The sequence below is a fragment of the Solanum lycopersicum genome, chromosome 4 (genome assembly GCF_036512215.1).
Source record: "Solanum lycopersicum chromosome 4, SLM_r2.1".
Classification (NCBI taxonomy): domain Eukaryota; kingdom Viridiplantae; phylum Streptophyta; class Magnoliopsida; order Solanales; family Solanaceae; genus Solanum; species Solanum lycopersicum.
The window spans coordinates 53,905,536-53,929,725 of NC_090803.1; the positions used below are offsets into that span (position 1 = coordinate 53,905,536).

At 33.3% G+C, this 24,190-nt stretch overlaps 1 protein-coding gene and 1 long non-coding RNA gene across 2 annotated transcripts; both read right to left on the reverse strand.

Annotated features, from left to right (window-relative positions):
- Window positions 1-2,026: 2,026 nt before the first annotated feature.
- Window positions 2,027-7,850, reverse strand: LOC101268675 (uncharacterized). Its single transcript, XM_004237374.5, has 5 exons — window positions 7,573-7,850; window positions 6,108-6,148; window positions 2,780-2,848; window positions 2,638-2,697; window positions 2,027-2,532 (listed from the first exon to the last, which is right to left on the reverse strand). Exons 1-5 carry the CDS (start codon window positions 7,688-7,690, stop codon window positions 2,455-2,457), a joined length of 366 nt encoding a protein of 121 aa, XP_004237422.1. The 5' UTR covers window positions 7,691-7,850; the 3' UTR covers window positions 2,027-2,454.
- A 1,350-nt stretch (window positions 7,851-9,200) lies between these two features.
- Window positions 9,201-16,563, reverse strand: FKBP16-2 (peptidyl-prolyl cis-trans isomerase FKBP16-2, chloroplastic). The gene is made up of 7 exons (NR_158679.1): window positions 16,211-16,563; window positions 13,843-13,935; window positions 12,816-12,876; window positions 12,649-12,717; window positions 12,420-12,535; window positions 9,515-9,587; window positions 9,201-9,447 (listed from the first exon to the last, which is right to left on the reverse strand). It is a non-coding gene; the product is annotated as a peptidyl-prolyl cis-trans isomerase FKBP16-2, chloroplastic (long non-coding RNA).
- Between the last annotated feature and the right edge of the window lie 7,627 nt (window positions 16,564-24,190).

A 24,190-nucleotide genomic window follows, 5' to 3' on the forward strand; every position in this document is an offset into this window, starting at 1 on the left:
ATTTGTTAACAAACTATATAATTCATCAACAACCTATTCCATTACTTTGCGATATTTATCATAGTTATTAACTTTTATGCTAGTCGTCAACTTACTACGATCCTCCTCCTTTACTCACGATGGATGCATAAGCATAAGCCTACAATCATACTTTATCATAGGCAAAAGTATGTTCACAAATATAGTAAAGCACTGCCAAAACTTTGAAACTGAAAAGGAAGCATCTAAGTATATATAGCTTTTTACCCTAAGTTGTTGAAGGGGAAAATGAATTACCTATAAGGTAAAAGCAAAAGAGAATCCACTTTTTCTTGTCACATTTCAAGAATGGTAAAAATATTATAAAGACATTTATGAATTCTAACAATACATCAGCCACCCTATATTTTCTTAAGTATTATGTTTCCTTTTGCTTTACTTGTTAGTTCTTTATCAGCTTCAAGGCATCCCCAGAGCTAAGAGAAACCTCCCGGGGACGTCGATGGTAAACAAACTAAAAACAAGGGTTAAAGGGAGAAGCTTGACCTCATATGAATGTACCATGCTTAGGGTAAACAAATTTCAACTTAATTTTATCACTAACCAACCAGGCTACCCAATAATTGATACTACTAGAGCAGGTCACAAAAAGATGATTCACCAAACAATTACATAAGCAAATCAACCTCAAGATTCAGAAGCATCACCCAACTAGCAAATTCAGTGGGCACGTATACATATATCTTCACACTTAGAATCCTAAAGAATATGCTTGCACAATGTTACATCATATACATTATTGAGATATATATGAGATGAAAGAATTCCCATAATTTCATCTAGCTTGTAATTTTCTTGCTCAATATCATAGTGAAGTAAAAAAGAGGCCAAGTGGAATACACTCGAGGTATGTCGTAACAATCAATAAAAAATGGTGAATTGGTATCATGAAAGACTAGGGTGGCCGACAAGGTTACCAGAGGCGAACCCATGTTTTGAAGTTTTCGAGTCGTTCCCACAATAATTTCAAGTAACATAAAATAATAACCAGGTTCATAATAGACCATTTAAAATATTTTGAGAGGGAATGTACAAAAGTCACTGGATTCCTGTAACCCCATACCTCAAGGGCTAGATATGCCCCGTGAAGTGACGCGGTACCTATAGCAGGTATCTAGTGACAACTGAGCTGGGACACAACTGTTATTACAATGGAATGGCCCAGACTTGTTTTTGACTACATGTTGCATAGTGGGGTCAACTATAGTACAATCAATTTTTAGATTATCAGCTCAAGAATGACCCCAGAAAGTTGGCACCATGTATGGAAAGTTGCATATTGTATGATGAAACCCATATGAATAATTGACTTTACATTTATTCCCTCTAGAGATAGAATCTGTCACCTTTTTCTCACTCAAGCTGATTCTGGGGGTAAAATATACTGACTTTATCATATGAATTATAAGTAAATACTATCTAATAATCTGAACAAAGTCTTACCTCACTAAAAGTTGATTACCATATTGTTAGAGTTGGAGAACTCTTTAAACATTAACATATATAAAATTATTGAGTGGTTATCTTCTCTAGAGACAACATATAAAGGGGAGTCATTTGAATGTCACATATTTAGCTTCTATAATGGCAACTAAAAAAGATCAGACTACTCTCCTCTAAAAGCACCAACACTCCAAAAGAAGTATGTATCACCCTCTCCGCGTTTTAACGGAGAAGAAAAGGATGAACGGAATGTGTTTTGCATACATGAAGGGAGAAAGAGAGAATAGAAGCTGCAATGGTAGTTTTTCAGTGGTGTGATGGTGGATGAAGGAAAGAACAAAGAAAGGAACTAGGTAGAAAATTTTTTTTAAGTTGTAAATACAAGTGTCGACCACATGCATTGCACCATTTAACACAATACACTACAGGAACTTTAGAATAGTTCTAGGAGGTAACATGACCTACGTAAAATATAAAAGTGTGCAACTACAAATCCGGATAAGTCAGGCAGGTAGTTATACACAATCTATAAATAAACACTAGATTAACACAAACACTCGTTAAATAGAACCTTATAGTAGGGGTAACATTTTCATGCTATCCATACATATTACCAATGAAATAGTGCAAAAAAATTGGGCGCGACAAGGCCCCAACACCAAGCTACAAGATGCAGCAACTAATGAGGTTTCAGGGTGTACAATAAATGCAAGACATGTAGGGTTGAGGCATTTTTGAAGCTTTGCCAAGTGCATTTCATGAAAGAATTATATGCATGTACTTTCACTTTGGTTCGAGCTGGGAAAACTAAGATCCTATTTCCAGAACTCATAGACAATGTAGGATTTTTACAAGTGTTTCCATGCATAAAGATACAGGCAATAATATGGTGTGAACTCTAGCAAAATTCGAAGGATGGGCATACACTAAAAACAGCTTCCGTTCACCATGAAAACCTGCCGAGCTGTGTTTTCATGAGTTCTCAGTTTGTTTATTTCCACAAACAAGGCATGTATAGAAGATAGTTTGCCCTTCATCAGCAGATCTAATCTGTTCAGAGAAGCCAAAAAGTGTTAAAATAGGATAACATGAAAGGCTAAGCAGCAAAATGCAAAGATCCGGGAAGAATATGAACAAATGCAAAGAAAGATTTACCTGTCTGGCTATGTATGACATGCCTAAATGCTGACAACCTTTACATTTTGCATTATAATCCTGTAAACCATAAGAACAGCCATTTTAACAAAAGAGCATGTGAACACAAGGCATGTTATTGAATACTGCAAACTGTACTAACCATTTGCTTTAGTTCTTTCTCTTCTTCAAGATCATCAAACGAAGATATTCCCAATTCCCTTTTAATAGCCTACAAAAACAACTAATATATGCTTAGAAAGGACATGTTAGCACAACATTGATAAATAAAATAGACAAGCTTCCTGCCATCTAGAATAATACCCAGGGCAATAGTCAAAAATACACTAAAGTCAAATATAGGGATGCTCTATGTATTTTGCATTCTTTACCGTCCTAATATTTCCCATTCTCCATTTTCACCATTTGTCTTTCTTCTATATCAGATCAAAATTTGTTGTCAATCCATGCAATGATAGAGGAAGGCTATTTGGTGTATGGACACAATTTCGTTGACAAAAAGCACAATTTTCTAATTTATTTAAATGAGCTTATTTGAGTGATGGCGGTGATGGCATATGTAAAACACCTCCATAACAATTATGGATGCAAGCACGATAATCATGTTGTTCTTCTCATTCATTTTTTCTTTTGCCACGTAACCATTCGTCTAAGACTAGCCCGGTCACCCCTTCCCACACCCCCAACTGAAATAGGCTACAAATACCTTCAATGTCGTTCTTTTATAACAGAGTGAATTCTTAAAATAAGAGATGGGGTGAACTAACAGAATCTGCACTTCTGACTTCTTAAAAGTTAAGAATTTCCAAAATAACAATGCTCATGCCTAAATCCCAAACTAGTTGGAGTCAGCTATGTAATTCCTCAACATCAATTATACTCCCACATATGGCACCTCAAATACAACTACCCAAACAAGTTGAAGTCTGCTATATGAATTCTCATTAGTCGTTTAAGCTTGTATCATAATTAATAAAGTAAAAGTGAACAAACACGTTAAAATATATAATAATGATAAGGATAAAAATAAAAGTTCCATATGAGTCTAAAAACCTATCCACAACTATTAGCTATCACCTATATGGACCTTTTTCTTCCATTGTGCCGTATCTTTAGCTAAGCCTATATTGTTACTAAGCAATTGCAGGTCTTTCGAGACCACTTCCTTCCATTTAATTTTAGGTCTACCCCGTTCCCTTGTAACATCTTTCACTTACCGTTCCACACCTAAGAACTGGTGCATCTATAGGTCGACTCAGAACATGTCCAACCCATCTCAAGCGAGCTTCTCGCATTTTATCCATAATATTTGCTACTTGCCTTCAAAGAATGAGGTCATTTCTAATCTTAACTAGTCTGGTATCACCGCACATCCATCTAGCATCCACATCTCAACAACACTCATCGTGTGGATATGTTGGACTTAAGCAGCCCAACATTCACTTTCATATAACATTTCTAGTTTTATAGCTGTTGTATAGACTTACCTTTACTTCGGTAGGTATCATTGCACCACTATCACTTTAACACCCGGTAGCACTTCTCCATTTCAACCATCCAGTTTTAATCCTACGACAAACATCTTCATCTATGATTCTATTCTCTTAGGAAAATGAGCCTAAATATCTAATGACACTGCAATCCATCTAGTCTCACCTCAACTTCTCTCCTCTCATGCGGCCATTGGGAAAATATTCAAATGCACTCCTCATGTGCTAGCAATTATTCAGCAGGTGAACTCTGAAACCTCCTTCCTCTAACAACCCTTTTACAATTTAAGGGCTCCCCATCAGTTTCCAGGGAATTCAATGCCTTTAAATGAGTAAAAATGTAGAAATGCCAAGAAACTAGAAGAGTAGTAATGCTATGTCGCTTGTCATTCACTACTAACTGCTAATGCAGAACACATGTTAAATGTTCATTCCTCAAACTGGAGTAGCATGAATTTATTTAGCAAGAGTCCAAAACCATTACTATTACTAGGATGCAAAATGAGTTTGCATGAGCTGAAACTGGACATTTTAAACCAACAGTGAGGAAATGACCGTCCTATCAAAAGAATTGACTGACCGCAGTAACAAGCACTCAATAGTCAAAACTCAAATCAACTCTCTTTTTTTAAGGACTTAAATGACAAATCAACTCTCAGTAGTACAATCACCAATGTACCCACAGAAACCCAGAAAATGAAACACTAAAGTTCAGAACTACAACTAGAATATATATGGAAATGGAAAGGTAGAAGCAACTTGGATCCTAATTGGCATTCCACGTAACTTTGAACCAGCTTTTGACAATCTATAGGGGACTTTTTTTTATAAGTGATTAATGCTTTTGTAAATTTATTTACTAAGCCAGTGCATCAGGCATAATTACAGGTTGTGCAATCCTTCTTTTATGTATAAGCATTCCATCAACATAATGTTCAATAACCAGATAACACCAAAAAAACTAACAAAAATACATCTCTGTTTAAGAGAACATGTTTAGTACTACAAAAAAACTATACAATATTACAACATTAAGCAACAATAATTGAAGGAAAGAATATGGGAAACAACTCTTAGAGAAAACATGATGAGATAGAAGGCAAGTTACGTGTACCCAAATTATTTATACAAATTGAAGTGACACAAGTAGACGGGAAGAACAAGGGACACGAGAACATTGTTGCAAAGACTATGAAATAGGAGGGGGCAAGAAGAGAAAATGCCTTCTTAGACAACAGAAAGTCAAGCTAAGGTGAATAAGTTGATCATTTTTTTACACATTTTCTTTTAACTTTTGGATGATTTTCTAGTTTTTTTCTGGATGATCGTGGTATCCGTGCCAGCTTTCGCGCACCTCAACTAATTCCATGGGCTACCTGTTAGGCTGTCAACTTCCACTTTTGGATGATTTTCTTAGGAGTTCAGCTTAAAACGTTGGGTAACTATTATAGACAGGGCACAGGCACGTGATTATGTACTTTGCTAACATTGATCCAAAAAGTAATCTGAATCACTTAGCACCTGGTGAGTAGAGGTTAAATACAACTAAAAAAGAGATTCTGATGAGTAAATTATTACAAGTAATACGTGAAGGCAGTTCTCCATATCCTCAAACAGACAAGCACCGTTCTTGTCAAAACTTTAACTTAAACTGCTGTTGGTGGACATGATCAGACAATCAATTCCACATCATACTTCATCACTCCTTAACATCAAATGGAAAACTTGAACTACTACATGGCTATGTTTAGTATTATATGGACTTTCCACTATATGCCTTTTAAGTTGCGTAGAACTTATTTCTGAAGAAAAGAAAAAGACAGAACAAACATTTCCTGAACTCTAAACACCAGAATATCATTGGATTAAAAACATTTCAAACAGCTTCTTTAGCAACTTTTGTATTACATTCAGCTTTCTCATTTCCATCTTAATACATGCATTAATTAAAGCTCAATACATTCACTAATTAAAGCATACCTCAGCAGAAACGGTATACTGTATCTCGTTTCCAGCGATCTCTAGAAAAATCAAACAAGAGAAACAATTGTTGTCAACAAAGAATATTTAATTCCAGTTAAAAGAAATAGAAGACATAAGATGAGTCAGTGTTTTGGCTGACAAACATACAATGAGGCAATCTCACAAAAATTCTTCATTTTTGAAGAAATAGACAGATGATTCATAATCATTATGAAAGCATTATGTGTCTTTCAATCGATCATGGCAAAACTAACCTTCAATTTTAGAATTAGTCACTATATTAGCAGGTAACAACTTGTAGCACCTGTACCAGCTGCAATAGAAAACAAAAAGAACCTTGGACAAACCATTTTTACCCTAAAGGTATCAACTTCATTGTACTGGCCTCTCTAAAGACACCCTCAAACTACGGACAAATAACATGCTTTTTACTAGTACCAAAGAGATGCCTGAGAGGATGAGGTCTAAGAGTAAAATAATGGAGCTCTTAGGTTCTGACCTACACTACAACAGTCGGAATGAGACCTCCATCCATGTAGGACGGGTTTACTTGACACCTATTTCTTGTGGACTGTAACAAGCTATTCAATGGAATTAGGCAAGGTGTGGCATAACCTGATCCACACACCACAGTCCATTGGTGAATTTACATGGTAAGAAGGGAGTTCAATTAGATTCCTAGCAGAAAATTTCAGTTTTTACAGAAGTAAAGAACATGATTAAAAATGTGTGTGACTGGGTGTATTTATGCTATTTAACACCCTTGATAGAAGAAACATCTGTAGACCGAGGATTAACACTACTTCTTTGCCTCTTTAGTCTTCTTCAACAAACTATGGCAGCACCTGCCACTGCCTATTAAAAGATGCTATTAACAATGTCTTAGGTTTGATATACAGTGCTTTTTTTCCTCATAGTGAAGGACATAAAAGATCTACAGCGTGTTCGGGTTGGTTTACAAAATTTGAAAACACTAATCTAATGGAAGTAAGGGAAATAAGTTCCATAAATAGCATTCCACATTGATACTTTGATTGTATCCTCTCCACCCAACACACCTCATATCCACCCTCACCCATATAGCCCCCATCCCCACCACACCCGCGTCTCACAATATTTGCCTAGATAATACACAAATGCTTTCAGAATAACATGTTCTGTTCACCTACATAACACAAGATAATAACTAAGAAACCAACTTATTTTCCTAAAAAACTCAAGAACACATTTTTCGTCATATCAAACACACCCATACTCTAAAATCAATGTCTAGCTAGAGCTTGGCAGTGTCATGCCTTCAAACATGGATTAACTAAGCAAATAAAACATGGGCAAGAAAGTTAAAAATAAGGCACATGCTACACTTAGTCAATTAACATGTTAGAGCAAGAATTTGCAGTAAAACGCTTCATAACTGCTTCAATTACAGAGAAAAGTAAAGATTAAGAAAAAAAGATTAAACCTTTGACACGTTTCTTGAATTTGCATAAGGGACATCGAGCATACTTGGGTGAATCAAAAGCAAGCATTGTTCCACACATTTCACAGAACATAAAATCTCTCTGTCGACAGTATGCCATATTTGTAACAACTGGCTGAAGAACAAAGAGCAATTTTCACTTCAGTTGAGGCGTTTTCAGGGTTTAGGGTTTATCTGTATTATGTATGTGTTTTATTTTTCTTTCATCTTCAATATGAATTATATTAAGGACACGTTTGGTGAAATTTTTTAATTTTATTGGGGGCTTTTGGAAAAATGCATTTGGTTATAAAGTTTCAAAATTTAATTTGAAATTGAATTTCAGAATTTTAAAAATACTTCTAAAAAAATTCTTTTCATGTTAAATTATTCACAAAAAATAAAAAATAGTTTTGATTTATATTTATAGGTAAACATCATTCTAATTTTCAAATATCGTTCATTTTTTTTAAAAAAAATTACTTTATTTAAATTTCACTACAATATATGTTCAAATACACACTAATTAAATGAAAAAAGTAACCAGAATTTCATACGACTTTTCATGAATTACTTCATGATACTATGTATTATGATTCACTATGTATTAAGGACCTATTTAGAGCTAATTGTAATCAGCTCGTTATATATGAAAAGAAATCAAATATTGAAACTTGTTATATAAATAAAATAGTTGTGTTTAAATAAAAATATACATAAAAATCAAAAGTATTTATAGATCAATTTGACAATCACTAATATATCATGAAATTTTTACACAAGTATTTGTTTGCATAATGTTCCCTTTTCAATATAAAATATTAAGTTTTAATTTAATGAAAAAACAAACATGAGGTATACTAATAATTAAATATATGATCAATTGAATATAGAAAATGATTAAAATTACAATTTAAATGTTCCTACATATTTATTCTTTATCGATTTAAGTGGACAAACATTTTTGTTGAAATTTTTTATTAAAAGATCGAATAAATATTATTTTAAAAATACGTATCTTTCAAACTTCTTACATGGAAATGACTATATAATATGCCGAATTAGTATACTCGAGACTTTTTTATATGATTTAATTTTAAATATATTTTTTATATTTAAAATTAAACACATGACCCTAAAATATATATACTTACCCTTCTTATGAGGTATATCTTAATAAACTTATTAGTAAAACATAATTATTTGTTTTTTTTTTAAATATGTATTTATTTTGAAATTTTAATAAGATAGATATTTTTGTTTAAAAAGTTAGTTTCACCTTTGATTCAAAAAGAGGTTAAACATTCTTGAAATATGTATTGTTCAAACTTAATAATTAGAAAACTAAACACAAACAACTTTTTAACAAGAAGATGTATTAACTTATTTTGTTGCGCTTTAAACATGTAAAGAAGATCTATTAACTTTTTTTGTTGCGCTTTAAACACGTAATTACTTGTAGTTTTATCTAATGATAAGATATTGTTATATACAAATTTTTGTTTGTTTGTTCATTTTAAAATTACTTTAAAAAAGTCGAGATGAAACAAAACTAGCTCAGACACCATTATTATTGAAACAAAAAGGAAAAGAGGACAAATGGAATTGTCCAGACTCTTTTCGACTTCATGTTATATAGGTGAACGATGAACTTACATTTAATTTCAACGGTATTCGTCACAAAATATAGATAATATAACTATACACGATTTTCAAGTATCCGTCACAAAATATACATAAAATAATTATACAAGATTTTCAAGTATTTTGAACATAAACCTCTAGTTTGCACATGCTTAAATCAAGTATAACAGTCAATTATACACAATGTTAGGAACTTAGATTACCAGCTCAGAAATGATCCCAGAAAGTTGGCACCTGCAAGCACTCACCATTAGGTAAGTTGCATCTTGTATGGAAAAAAAAAATCTGTTTCTTGACTTACTTTTATTCCCTCTAGAAAAATATTCTGTCACCTTTTGCTCTATATCTTCATTCAAACTAATTCTGGGTGGATCCTAATGTCACACATCAACAATATGTCAGTATATTAAACAAGCCCCAATATCATTGAAGAAATGAGAAGTCAATATTTTCTGCACAAGATCTTCCAGTATTAGTTATGCAACCTACAGTATATTGAAACTTCTTACCCTGTAAGCCCACAGATTTCGAGTAGCTCTAAACATACATATCATGCCAAATGAGAGGAAGCACACAGAAGGATGAGTGCTTACTATGACATTCAAATGAAAATTAATGTTCCTAACAGAGGGTAAGATATGAATACGTTTGCTTTACCAGAATATAGTTTCCTCACATGCTGCCATGATCTAACCAATTATGGTGCCAAAAGTTACGAAAACCAATCTCTCTATCTAAAATCACTCTAGATTTTTATCACTATTATCATTGTAGGCAACAGTCACCATGATTTCCTATACATCCACAACATACAAAAAAAATTGGCATAGCAGAGTCCAATACTCGAAGAAATTCACCATAAAACTAAACTGGTGAATACTTGAAAGTGGCATCTCATGTTCACTAACAACGATGGTTATTTTTTTTATCATTAACTACAGTGGATATTGACATATTGTGGATGGGTCAGCATTTCAATTAGAGGTGCTAGCAAGACCAGAGTGCAATAGAGTCAAGGCAGATTGTACGTCCAACCAATATCTTCTTTTGACATTTCCATAGGTGGTGGCATGATCTTTGAATACTAACTCTGGAGCGTGTTTCTCAACCTTTCTGGAGTCCAGTGGGTTACGCCTACAAATGTAAAGTAAGTCCTATACGATTGGCAAAGCCAGAAAATGAAGAAAGACACGAAGAAGACTGGAAGACCATTCCATTTTGCATGATGTGGAGTATTCGTAGTAGTCCCACATTGTTTGTGGGGTGGGCAATTGGGCAAAAGTTGCTTCATGAGCTAGCTTTTAGGGTTGATTAAGACCAAAGTCCATTTTCTCAATATGTATCGGAGCTATACAATCCCAAATCTTAATTTATTGATGTTGGGCCTCCATTTTATGTTTGTCCATACTCCATTCAGTAAGCCTGGGCATGCAGGGTTTGTAAGTAGTCCCAACAATGTTTGGGGATAGACAATTGAATCCTCACCTCATGAGCTAATTTTTGAGGTTGAGTTTGGCCCAATGTCCATTCTCTTAACAAGTGATTGGATTGAGAAAAACTGCAAATGCTTCGAGGGGAAGGAGAAGAATTCTTCACTGTGGAAAAAAAGATTTATCCAGCGTTAAAAACAAATCCTGTACTGCTGATTTTGCTACTGATATTACTGTAAGCTGAACTTTTTGGAATGCTTTCAGCTTTTGAGGCATTCCTTAGAAATGGTTTAGTTAGCTCAGTACTAGCTTGGTACTACTTTTATTCAAAAAATCTACCCTTTACTGATGAAAAAAGGATGTGGTAAACAGGAACAATAGCAGGTTGGTTTACCTTTATATTGAGCTTATTACAGACGACCTATCTAGAAAATTGTACTAATTCTATTTCTTTAAGTGTCGCAGACCCAGAGGGAGCGGGATTTTACTTTAGTGTCTTTCTTGAGAAAACATCACCAAAGCCAGCTAGAGTTCAGAAGATAGAATATTTGTATCGAGTCATCCTGAGTTCATTTATTAGAATGAAACAAGGGACTGGGTAAACCATGAATTCACTCATCAGTCTTTCTTTGACTTTCCTGTTATCTGGTTGTATGGCATTTCCTGCTTAGAAAATGAAACACACTCCTTTGTACAATGTTGTAGGAGCTTTGTTCCGAAAGTTGCAGGCATTACTCTCCAGGTGAATAACTATGTTGAATATCTAGTGTTGGAAACTCTCTCTAGGAACAGTAATTAAGAGAGCTATCAGTCTTCTAGTAATCAGAAACAGTAACTCATTCTTCCTTCTAATCTTCTCTTTTCCATATGTGCAGTTAACTTTTGCTTAATTCATCAATAATAAACATAATATGATAAGCCACTGGAAAAATCATGCACGGGAATCATTTAGCAATGACATGTTAGTAGATACAATTTTTTTTATGTCTCGTGAAGTTCCCCCCGAAAATAACGTTCAGTGCTACTTACTCTGTCCCAGACTTTTCCCTTGTAACCAAGCTACTTGACCGTCTTTTGGAATGGAAATCCCTAATATGATAATTCTAACTAAAAATGTAAGCATACAAATCCCACATATGTGCAAAGTAAAACAGGTTACAAGCCTAGATAAAGGAGATATACAGAACGATGAAGGTTAGCGTAAATATAGTCAAACTAATTTGAGGTCTCATAAAGTTAACCCAACTAGTTTAGGAATTAGGCGTAGTTCATATATAAATATATACCTTTTATTTTTGTTAGTCTTTTTTTTTATGACAAGGGAAACCAGCAGCAATAGCTCGCAAACCACACAAGAGAGGTAACTCGCACCAGCCAAGCACAGTGCGATGAGCTCGACCCAGAAGGCAAACCCATTGCTTTTGCTGCCAAGGGGTTTCAAACTTTAGACGTCCAACATGGAAGTCCCAAGCCCAAACTGCTGGGCCACCCCAAAGGGTGATTTTTTTTTTCCAGATACAGACTAAACAACCACATGCTCAAATTCTTTTACAACTTTTAACTAGGTGTGATATTTCTTTGACACTCCATTATATATACATTTTAAGTTTTCAACTATCATCCTGAATCTCATATAGGCAAGTCCCATATAGTAACACTTACTAGGGACATCCAGATTGGAAAGGAGGGAGGGAGTACAAAAGCAAGTGTGACACCATGATATAACAAAACAAGTAAGGAAGAAAAACTTAATCACAAGGTGTCTTAGGAACTCACTAGTTGTGTTTGAGCTTCATATTTCTCATCATATCACATTTTCCTGTTTCCCGAGTATAATTCAACGAATTTGATGTCATATACAAGTGTTGCATTTCCAGGAATATTGCAGTCTCCTACACAGATAAAAAAACATTATCTTTATTAATGTGTAAATAACTGCTATCGACTGAATATCTTCTTTTTATTTACAGAGATGGAAAAGGTTAGCTGAGTAACACAAACACACCTGAAAAGCAGCCTGCTGGTTCTGGTCCATATGCCAAATGTGGAGGAATCTGAAGCTTACGTTTTCCACCTATGTATTAAAACTTCTAAAGTGAACTATACTGGGAATACTAAAAAAGGAACACGCAAAAGATCCACAGGAGGCTCTAATCAGCTGTAAAATCTTACCAACTAGCATTGGTGGTACCCCTTCACCTCCCAAGATTCCCTGATCTAATCCCTTGATCACCTGTCAACAACATGCTCTGGAGTTCACAAATTGTAGATAAGATACTGCAAAAAAATTTAAAAACTATATTCTTCATTTAGTTTCTCGTTTATGTTTTTTATTCATGTATACCTTTTATTATGAGCCTCAGATAAGCTCTTGGATGCCATCTTGATTGCAATTTGAGGTGTAAGTTGGTTATCAGCATATATATAAAAGAGATTCTATAACAGAAAAAAGTGATGGCTTACTGAAAGAACTGGTTATCATTACATTATTTCTGTCTTCCTATAGTCAATAATCAAATGAGGTTGTTGACGCTACATGGAAATAGACTTATTCCATTCTACTCCATTTCAAATCCCAAAACATGGTTGTTTCCTTCTGTGAGCTTCTCTTATTCTTCATTCCTTTTCCTTCTCTTTTGTGAGGATAAACAATTCTTTTTTCTTTTTTTTGGTAAGCATGGATAAAAGATCTTGGTAGCAAAAATTATGAATTGATAGCACAGAGGAATAGGGAAGATGTTAATAGAGGGTAAGACTAGCCTAATAGAGCCGAAAAGTGAAGTGAAGTTGGACGATGGTAGTGCTTGACAGAGACTCGCTTTTGTAAAGTAAGATAACTACTTTCGACTTCAAATATTAAAGGAAGTCAAGAAAACAGTGGAAATGAAAATTGATGATACAACATGCATGATGATGCCTTAACAGTTGCTAAATCGAATGACAGTGTCTTTTACATTGTTCTCTTCAAACTGCTAACATATTTAGTTTTGTCAGTACATAGATATTCATCCAACTTCATACATTGTTTATGATGTTTTGATGCACATAGTGTATTGAAGTAACCTTTTCAACTGTCTGTCTGATAGATAACTGGTCCTAATTTATAATCTGGGACAGACAAGCAGTGCCGAAGGTAATACAGATCAGATTATATACCACCAGTTACGATAACTCACATCGGACCCTAATGGTAACATACCTTGCCCATGCCGAGGCGCATGGTAAGGGCTCGACCACGTTTATAGCTGCTGTCAAAAACTATACCATCCCCAAACCTTGCAGTATAGTGAATCTGCATGAATAGGATACTCAACAAACCATTCTCAAGTTCAAGAGAAATTAGAGATATTAGATACACAAGACAAAAATTTATTTTCCTGTGTGACTAAAGAGGCAGTGGTATGTCCTCATGGGGAAAATAAAAGGCAAACAATGACCATTTCTTCTTTCTTCGCTCAATCACGTCTTTCAGCACAAAATACTAAAGATGCAATCCTCTAATAACTTCAATTTATATTTCTCATTACTCTGCTCTATTCGATGAACAATAGAAGACAAAAACAACTCTTTTTCCTTTTATCCACCCGTATATAGAATTTTTACACCATCAGTCTAATTTAACCTGTGATCACAGGTCAACTATCAATTTTACCAAGTTACTGGTTAATCTTCTTACAAAAATTTATATGCAATTACCTTATAGGTAACCTGATAGTTTAAATATTTTTAACATCGTCAAAGCGTGGAACTTAACTCTTCTATTTTTATTTTCATTAATCCAGTCTTTTTTTTTCTTTTTGACTTTCAAAATGACATATCAATCACATAGTTTTGAATTTCATTTTCACGGTATCATGCCAGAGAAGAGAAATATATTTGTACATATAATTGTTTTCTTTTGTTATTCCAACAATAATACTACAACGTTAGAACCTCATCGAAGAAACTTGTTAGGATAATCAAGATACGAGTACGAGAAAATGACAAAAATGATCCCTTAAGTTGAGCTACATTAGCTAGGGAGAGTTATGTGAGCTAGAGAGCTACAAGCTATGCTAATATTATGAAATTTTGATGATTAACAAATGAATAGCAAAACACAACGAACACATACAAAAATCATATATCATACATGACTCAGAAAAGGACTGGTCGTGATTATGACAAAGAACTATTGAAGAACCAGTTCCTTTATATGTCTACTACAATAGATGATATCAAGAGTATACTGCTAGGAGGGAATGAACCAGGTCCTTCACAGTAGACTTGAAGAAGATAGTTGATCGATGGCAAAGCAGATCCCAAGTGCGTAGAAGGATTCCGGATAATCCAATCAAGCAAGGAACAAGAAAAGAATATGGCAGCATTATCATATTTGGTACATGGGAAAAGCTTTGGAAATAGGAGCAAAACAGTCGTTGATGTGCGAAGGAAGAACCTAATCAAACTTGGATTAGAATATTGGATTCATGAACTAATCCTTGTTGGAAAAACAAGAAGCAGTCATCTATTCCTATATAAAGGGTCATGATTTGTTGAAGAAGTGAGCTACGGTTAGGGAGAACTGTAGAAAGGGATAGGTGTACAGTGGTTAGCTCCTTGATTAGTTGTAACCTAAAATTGTAACTCAAATTTGGTGGTAATTTGAGAGGGAAATTCTATGAGGTAGGCCTTACTCTTTTGCTCCTGGGAGAGGAGTTTTTTCATGAAAAAAATGATTTACTTCATTCCGCATTTACTTCTTACATAGTTGCTGAAGAATCTAGTTTTTTCAATACATAGGTGGCATCATAAAATAACACCTTGTGTTTGAGGATTGGTTAAAATAGCTCCTTAAGTATGCACCTAACAATTTCGGTCCTTTAAGTTTGTCAAAAGTTTAACAGTCGGTTAGATTGATGGAACAACAACATTACCCAATGAAATCCTACTAAGTGAGGTCTGAGGAGGGTAGGGTCTATGCAAATCTTACCACTAGCCTGAGGAGGTAGAAAGACTGTTTTCGAAAGACCCTCAGCTCAAAGTGCATCAAATCCAAGTAAAAGAAGTAGAAAACGATGAAGAAACATAGTCATTAATAAGAAAAGCAGTGTAAAATCTATAAAAAAAAAAAACAAAAAACAACAACAATAACAACAAAATAGTGTCATATTTTGTACGCTACATAAAGACCAGAATTACAAGGGTACGACTACTACGATAAGGCACTAACAAGCCTAAACCTACGCATGGCAAAACAACACTTCACCCATACAAATCTTCTACCCTAGTAGGTCCAAACACCACGGTTATCAAGAAAACACAAATCTAACAGGTGGAGTTCCGAAATATTTGACTGACCAAAAGTGTTATATATAGATAAATAGGAATTGATTCATCACGAGAAAACAACAGACCGCAACATTCTCTGCACCACTGAACTCTTGAAAGCAAAATGTCAATTTTAAATTGAACAACAAACGAACTTTAGGAGAAATTATACAGCAATTCCAACAATACGCATCAACGCCAAACGGCAAACACACGAAAATGCTAGTGTTTAAGCTTCAATAGACGTACACACTTACATTAACGAGCTTATTATATGGAGCCTCTTCACCAGACCCAACAGCAATGTCACAATACCCAAGTCCAGAACGGACAAAATTGAACTCACAAGTGGGTTCAGCAGTAGTGGCATAGTATTCAATTCTGGTAGCATCAGCATCTAAAGGTGCTGAAGCCACTATTGAAGCAGCCAAAATTCCAACACCCATTTGGAAAATTTGCTTCTTGTTGATAAAAGGAGTTGATTCATGTGAAGAAGAAGCCTTAAAAGTGGCTGCAATGGTGGGTTTTGGAGTGAAGGTTTGAAGCTTAGGTAATGTAAAGGATAGTGAAGAAACTGCCATTTCTTGCTTTTGATTGCTATCTGATTAATGTGGAACTTGTGGGCTGTATTTGGATATATGGGCAATGGTGGGTTTTTTTTTTTTTTTTTTTTTGAGAAGAACTAAAGGTGATCATACATATTTGGGGGGCATTTTGGCACAGATATGGCTTTTTTATAAGGATAAATTTTATAAATTACATGATTTTAACATGAAATTACAATTTTATCTCCTTTTAATTTGTAACTATATTAATTTCTTAAAAGAACACAAATCAAATATATTACATGTAGTTTGTATACATTAAAGAGTATCTCGGATATGTTAAACATAAATCAAATACATAATATGCACCTCGGATACATTAAAAACTAGCTCAGAGACATTATAAAATAAATCGGATACATTAAATATAGGCTCGGATACATTAAAGAAATAAAAGATTTTAAATGTTTTTAAAAATAGAAGGGGATATTAAAAAGGAAAAATTGTATATAATGACAAACTAATAAATCAAATTAATTGCTATAACTACCCTTTGATTTAATTGTGCTATGTAGTAAACTGTTTGTCAGTCATCTCTCTCCCTCAAACTCTCGCGCGTCACTCTCCTCTCTCGCTCGCTTCCTCTCACTTTTATGCAAACACAAATGTATAAAATATGTTTCTATTTATATAAAGTAAGAGGAAATTGTATAAATACATATATTTTTGTTCCCCTCTCCCAGATCTCGCTCGTCACTCTTTCTTATCTCGCTCGCCACCCTCGCCTCTCTCACTTATACAAACAGAAACGAAATGTATAAATTGTGTTTCCGTTTGTATAAAGTGAGAGAAAATTGTATATACACATGCAAATACATATATTTTCATCCTATACACTTATAATTATACAATAAAAATAGTTCCCTACCCAGTTCTTTTGCCTTTCTCTCTTTCTCGTTTTATACAAATTCAAATTGTATATAATTTCTCTCTTTCTCATTTTATACAATTCGATTCAATTGTATATTCCCTGTCCAAGTCTCTTTTGTCTTTCTCTCTTTCTAATTTTATACAAATTCAAATTGTATATAATCGTACTATACACTTATAATTATACAATTCGTTTTATGCAATTCTCTGCCCATGTCTCTTTCTCTTTCTCGTTTTATACACTTTGTTTTATACAATTCGCTTCAATTGTATATGTATAGAGAATTATACACATATATGTTTGTTATGGAGTGCAATTATGCAAACTTTGTTATAGCATACAAATATAAATTTTATGTTTGCTATATGTGAAAGTTTTCCTATTGAAAATAAGGGGAAAATAAGATGTGTATTTCAGTAATTTTTCCTTTTTATTACTCAATTTTACGATTTAGAGTGGATTTAACATTGTCAATAACATGGCTCACATATATTTTATCTTTATTAATAGGGAAAATTTTGCTAATAGTCATTATAATGGACTTAATTATGTTTAATAGCTATATTTTGCATATTTATGAGATGTAGCTACAGTTTAAGTTGTCTCGTTTGTATAATTCATGAGTTTGTAAAATTCCTGAGTTTGTATAATTCAGGATTGAGTTTGTATGATTCGTGAGTATCTTTGAATAATTAAGCTATTTCTTTATCAACTCAAAATAACAAATTTTTCTACAAACACAAACATCTAAACTTTAAATAGTTATACAAATTATTTTATACAAAATTACATTATATAAAAGTTATACAAATTTTGTTATACAAATTAAAAAGATGTGCAAATTATACAAACTTGAAACACTAGCCCATGTAATTATAACTAAATGTTGGTAGCAAGTGGTAATTAACTAAAACTATAGTTATAATGACTAATGAACTAATATATGTTTGCTTAACCATATGATTTTTCTTTTTTGTTTATATAATGACTCAAATATACCATTTTCGTCTAAAGAAATATATCTAGGTCATTTGTGTACGAGTGAGAATATATGTAGACACTTATATAACGAGCTCTAAATTGCAAAGTTGAGGGGGTGGGGTTTATTAAACATTTTTTAAAAATAATTTCTTAAGTATTTTAGGTGAAATGGTTTGATGGACCCTTATATTTAATTTGTACGAATTTGTGTTATGTACCTTCTTACTTTATACTTTGTCAACTGGACCCTTAAACTTATTAAAACATAATATTTGTAACCCCTCTGACCATTGATCAAGCCTATATGACATAAATATTGTTGAGTTGGAAAAATACGTAAATGCACTCGCTTCCAAACACTTCTGACCATTGATCAAACATATGCGGAATAAATATTGCTGAGTTGGAAAAATATGTAAATGCACTCATTTCCAAACACGTCATTAAACTATTTTCTATTTTAAAATATTTTTTTAATTAAAAAAAATATATTTCTTCATAAACGCTCTCCCACTCCACCCCACCTCAATTTCTATTCTTCTCCACCGCTCTTCCCTTCCATAACCCTAAACTTTCTTCTCTTCTTCAAGAACAAAATTCCGCCACATTCATTTTCTTTTTTTCTTTGAAATAATCCGTCATATACTTCTTCTTCTTTTTTTGGTTTTTCAATCCACTCTCCTCTTTGCAACAAATAAAATCTGACACCTAATTTTTTTTTTCTGCCCCCTTTATTTAAATTTTTAATATTCTTTATTTTAAAAGTTAAAACCATTTTTTGTGCTGGATTTAAAGAGAAGGTAAAATATGAATTAATGTAAAGAATGATGGTGGGTAAGAAAAAATTGAAAACTCCATGATAAGTTTGAGAAAACTTGAAGAACAACAAATGGTCTTATGAATTCATAAAATTAATTCAAATTTGTGATTGTGACTAGAAGGATCTGTGTTTATGAACTTCTATCTGAAATTTCAAGTCAAATAAAGATATTTTTTTATCTATTTGAGGTGAATTTGGTGCTCAAATTGGGAGCATATATGGAGGTTGAAGAAAATGGCTATTCAAATATTTTTAAAAGTTAAATATTATTTTTTATTTTCTTAATAATTTAATTTCTTGTGTGTTATTGAAAATGACATGGAATTACACATGGTTGAGTAACACACAGGATCAGAAAAAGGTTTAAAATATTGTGTTTTAATGATTTTAAAGATTTAATTAACAAAGTGTTAGCTAAGAGGGTTTAGAATACAAAATCATACAAGTATAAGGAACCATCACACCATTTCGTAATATTTTATTAAGATAAAAAAATTTCATGAAAAATTTAAAAATAAAAAATATTTAGGAAAAATTACCTATATCCACACCTTCTTTTCATAATTCTAATTATTTCCTACCATTTCTAAATTTAATCAAAATTCCTTATTTTGAGCGCTCCCATTACATAACTCCCACTCCCCAAACCCCTATTTATCCCTTCGTGATTCACTCCACAAATCTCTCTCATTCTTTATTTCCGTGATCTTTTTAGTTAATTCCTTTATGTAGTTTGAAATTCGAAATTATTTTTTTCTTTTCAAAACAATTTCGATGTGAAATATGTATCTTTCTCTCTTCTCCGATTGTGTGTTCATTCATTGTTTTTCAATTTTCTTTCTTTGTTTCTTCCGATCTTTGATAAATATGGAAGATGCAATATCATTTAGTGTTGATTTGACACAATTGAATGAATCTAACATTCGTTGTGCTTTTTTTTTTAATGAAGACATTAATTAGACTGAAAATAGATTTAAAAAACTTCATTATCATTAAGATATGACAAAGGTAAACATTGAAAAGTTGAAGAAGGATGATCCTTAATCTTCGAAATCACATGTTATTAAAACCCTTAAAAAGAGGGATAAAAAATTTACTCATGCATCTATTCCAATAACGGAGAAACTTAGTCAACGAAGCACATGTTGATCAATCCAAAACTACTAATCACTTTGCTGAACAACCAAGATCACAAATTGATTATGATTGTCGATCGTATAGAACTTGATACAATGTAATGTTACAAATAGCAAACACATAGAAATCCCCGATAATAGACATAAGCAACATGAAACACGAATCCATGAACACTCCGGCGGATGAGAAGCTGTCCTTTTAAAAAAATATTAATTTCACCATGTGTTCGGTAACAATCCTTTGTGTGTATTGTTATTATTTTTTTTTAAAAAGAAAGTCTTGTGTAACACTACGCTCCTAGACGAATCATCTTAATTTGGTAAAAAACATAATAAATAACACAATATCAAACAATAAATCATTAAATAGCATATGAACAACAAACACAAATTGTATCTGTAAAGATCCTGACCAAGTAACTCGATATAGGCACGGGCATGGTAAAGGTTTGGCATGAATGACTTTGTTAAAGGTCAAAATGCGGGTGGAATCAATCATGTGTTGTTAAGCAAAAGTTTTAACATGATCAAATGGGTTCAAAATATGTTGGTAGGACAATCAAGACATGACATGGGCGTTGGCTAGGCAACAACACATGACATGATTTGGACTCTGGACGACATCGATTGTGAACAACGTTGGCATGTGAAAATCACATAGTCTGGTCAAATGCGAGAAAATTGAGATGAACTAAATTGAACCATAGTCAATTATGATTGAAATATAGCAAGAAAACAAGGATGGCACAAGTGGATTAAAAGTTAACATGGCAAAGCAAGGCAGCGACATGACGTCGGTAGTGCGCATGCATGGAAAATGTGCGGATGGATTCGGGTGGACTTTGATGAGATAATGACTATATAATGTTTAGAAATTTTATTGGATCCAAAAATATTGAGGGAAAATACAGCAAAGGACCGAAATCCAATCAGCAAAGTCACATGTCAAACACATGCGGTGGTTACCAATATGTAAGTGCTCGTGTCCTGATGCGTTGCATCTTTTGTATGCTTTTGGAATTCGAATTTTGAATGCTTCTTATCTGTTGTATGCTACATGTTTTATAAATGGACAGCCTTGTGTGTTGGATGTTTTTGTCTTAGATGAGAGGATAAAATTGTTATCCTAAGGTGAAAGGGTGAAGATTAAGTCTGGAATTTCACCAACTTAGAATAAAACGTAAGGATTTCAAGAAGTGTCTAAGGCAACAATCGACTTGTGATTATGCCTAAAGTTGAAGTCTAAACCGAAGTTCGATAGAATTGTTGTTCCAACGAGTAAGTCCTTTGTATTGTTTAGATCATAAATATAAAGTTTGGATTTACCCGTATGTTTATGTGTTGATTTCCTTATTAAAAGTCTGAAAAATAATCTAAGGCAGGAAAAGAAACATGTCCTAAAACGTTAGATAGAATAGACTGCGAAAGGGGCTAAGTTGAATGGAACTTGACTATCATCAGGTTGGGCTAACCTCTTGCACAAAAATAAGGTGAAGTAGTTTGCCCATTTGACAGTATCCAATTAATAAAAATGGCCAAATAAAGGTCAATATACAAACATGAGAAAATGGTGAAAAGGTCTCCAAACTATGGTCAGATTTTCAACTACAATCTCATACTTCACGGGGGCCTATTACTCAGTGGTGTACGTAAACTTTTTTCTAAGCGGTGTCACTATTTAAAGGACAAGAATGACTCAAGAGGAAAATCAATGAAGCTTTTGCATTGGGGCTTCATCGTTATTTTTTTATTGCGGACAATTGTAATTAATTTAATGAATCATATATTATTTCATTGTAACAAAGAAATAGAATAAAATAAAATTATTATTATGAACAAATAAAAATAAAACTTCAAGCCACTACTAAAAAAAGGCCAAAAAGAGACCTCACGAGGTCTCTTTTCAGGAAAAAGAGACCGAAAAAGAGACCTCAACGGTAGGTCAGTAAAACGCAGGTCACTTTTTTGCAGACACCTTATGAGGTCGCCAAACGGAGACCTCACGAGGTCACCAACAAATTATCTGATTTTTAAAAAAAAAGAGACCTCATGAGGTCACTATTGTATTATTTAATTTAATTTATATTTTTTTATATAGAGACCTCATGAGATCACAATTTTATTATATGATTTAATTTTATATTTTAATAAAGAGATCTCATTAGGTCGCTAAGATATTATTTAATTTAATTTTATATTATTTTAAAGGAGAGACCTCATAAGGTCTCTTTTCTGCATTTACTTTTAGCGACCTCGTGAGGTCTCCATAATGAAATTTACGAAAAATATAATGCAGAAAAGAGACCTCATATAAAATATAAAATGTTAATTAGAGACCTGATGAGGTCTCTATTATGAAATAGCTGAAAAAATTAATACAAAAGAGAGACCTCATGAGGTCTCTTTTCTGCATTTATAAAATCGAAAATGTTAAATAGAGACCTCATGAGGTCTCTATTATGAAATATCTGGAAAAATTAATGCAAAAAAGAGACCTCATGATGTCTCTATCATGAAATATCTGGAAAATTAATGCAATTGGAAAAAAACTGGCAGAAAATTATTATTTCTGCGTCTTCTCATCACCTGTCATTTTAATTCAGTACCCAAATCAAACTCAAAGAGCTTCAAAAACTCAATTGAAGCAATACATTTACTAAATATTCTCTTATCAACTCAATTGCAACTCACTTCAACATAATTATATATTAAACAAAAACCATGATATCCATAAGTTATATAATACATTCCAACGTTATCATGTATTCACAAAACAAATAATTCCCATCACAAAATGATCCATAAGTTAACTATCACAAGTCTAAACTTCACTAATGTGGTAGTGTGTTTGCCACATAATCATCACTTTCTTCATCACTACTACTCTCATGGGTCATATTTCTTTGTTGACCATACATTGGATATTGAGTAGGTTGAGATTGAGGAGGTCGAGGTGGGAAAGTGACATCACCAGAACAAGGGGGAATCCCTCCTGAAGCAATTAATGCATCAATTTTTGGCCTCATGTTCCGAACGCCAAGCACATTTTTTCTACAATCAAAGCATAAATTATTTTATTTGATAAGTATTAATGAAGACAAGTATTTTATTTGATAAGTATTATTTTTTTTTTGGTTGAATTGCTGTCTTTCTTATTCAAACTTTTCACAAGTCAACATACAGGTAAAAATGCCTCTTAAATGAAAAATCTAAAATCAGAAAATCTTCTTCCACCATCAAAAACTTATGGTGCCAGCGCTATATCAGAAATATGAATGCACCAGCGATTATAGTGATAGAAAGTCAAGGCATGACTCTCTCAAGATGCATCAAAGTCAAACCTAAACAAAGAGATCATCAGGAAGAACCAAATATTCCTTGCAATTACAAAAAAGAAAAAGGAAAAAGACAATTGCACCAAGAAGTTTGGACATTGCAACAGATGAAACAAAAAAGTGGTGCATGATGCAGGTTAAGATCAAGTTCTATAATTCCAAGCATAACAAATAAACAAAGCTTTCAACCATCAATACAACCTCCCCAAATAAGATGACGACCCCTCACAAATTTTCGATATTCATGTTCTAATACCACATTCATAATGACATGGTAGACACTAAAACTTTATAAATCCAGGAAACATGAATTAGGAATAAACATGCTTCCAACGCTTCCAAGGGAAATGTGGTATATTACTTCTTTTATATCAGTAGATGTAATGAAACATATATACCCAGTCCTTCAAGAATACCAACAGCTTTCAGTAGGGAAAAGATTTCCCCGACTAAGTGGAACTAGAATGTACTTTGCCCAAATGCACCACA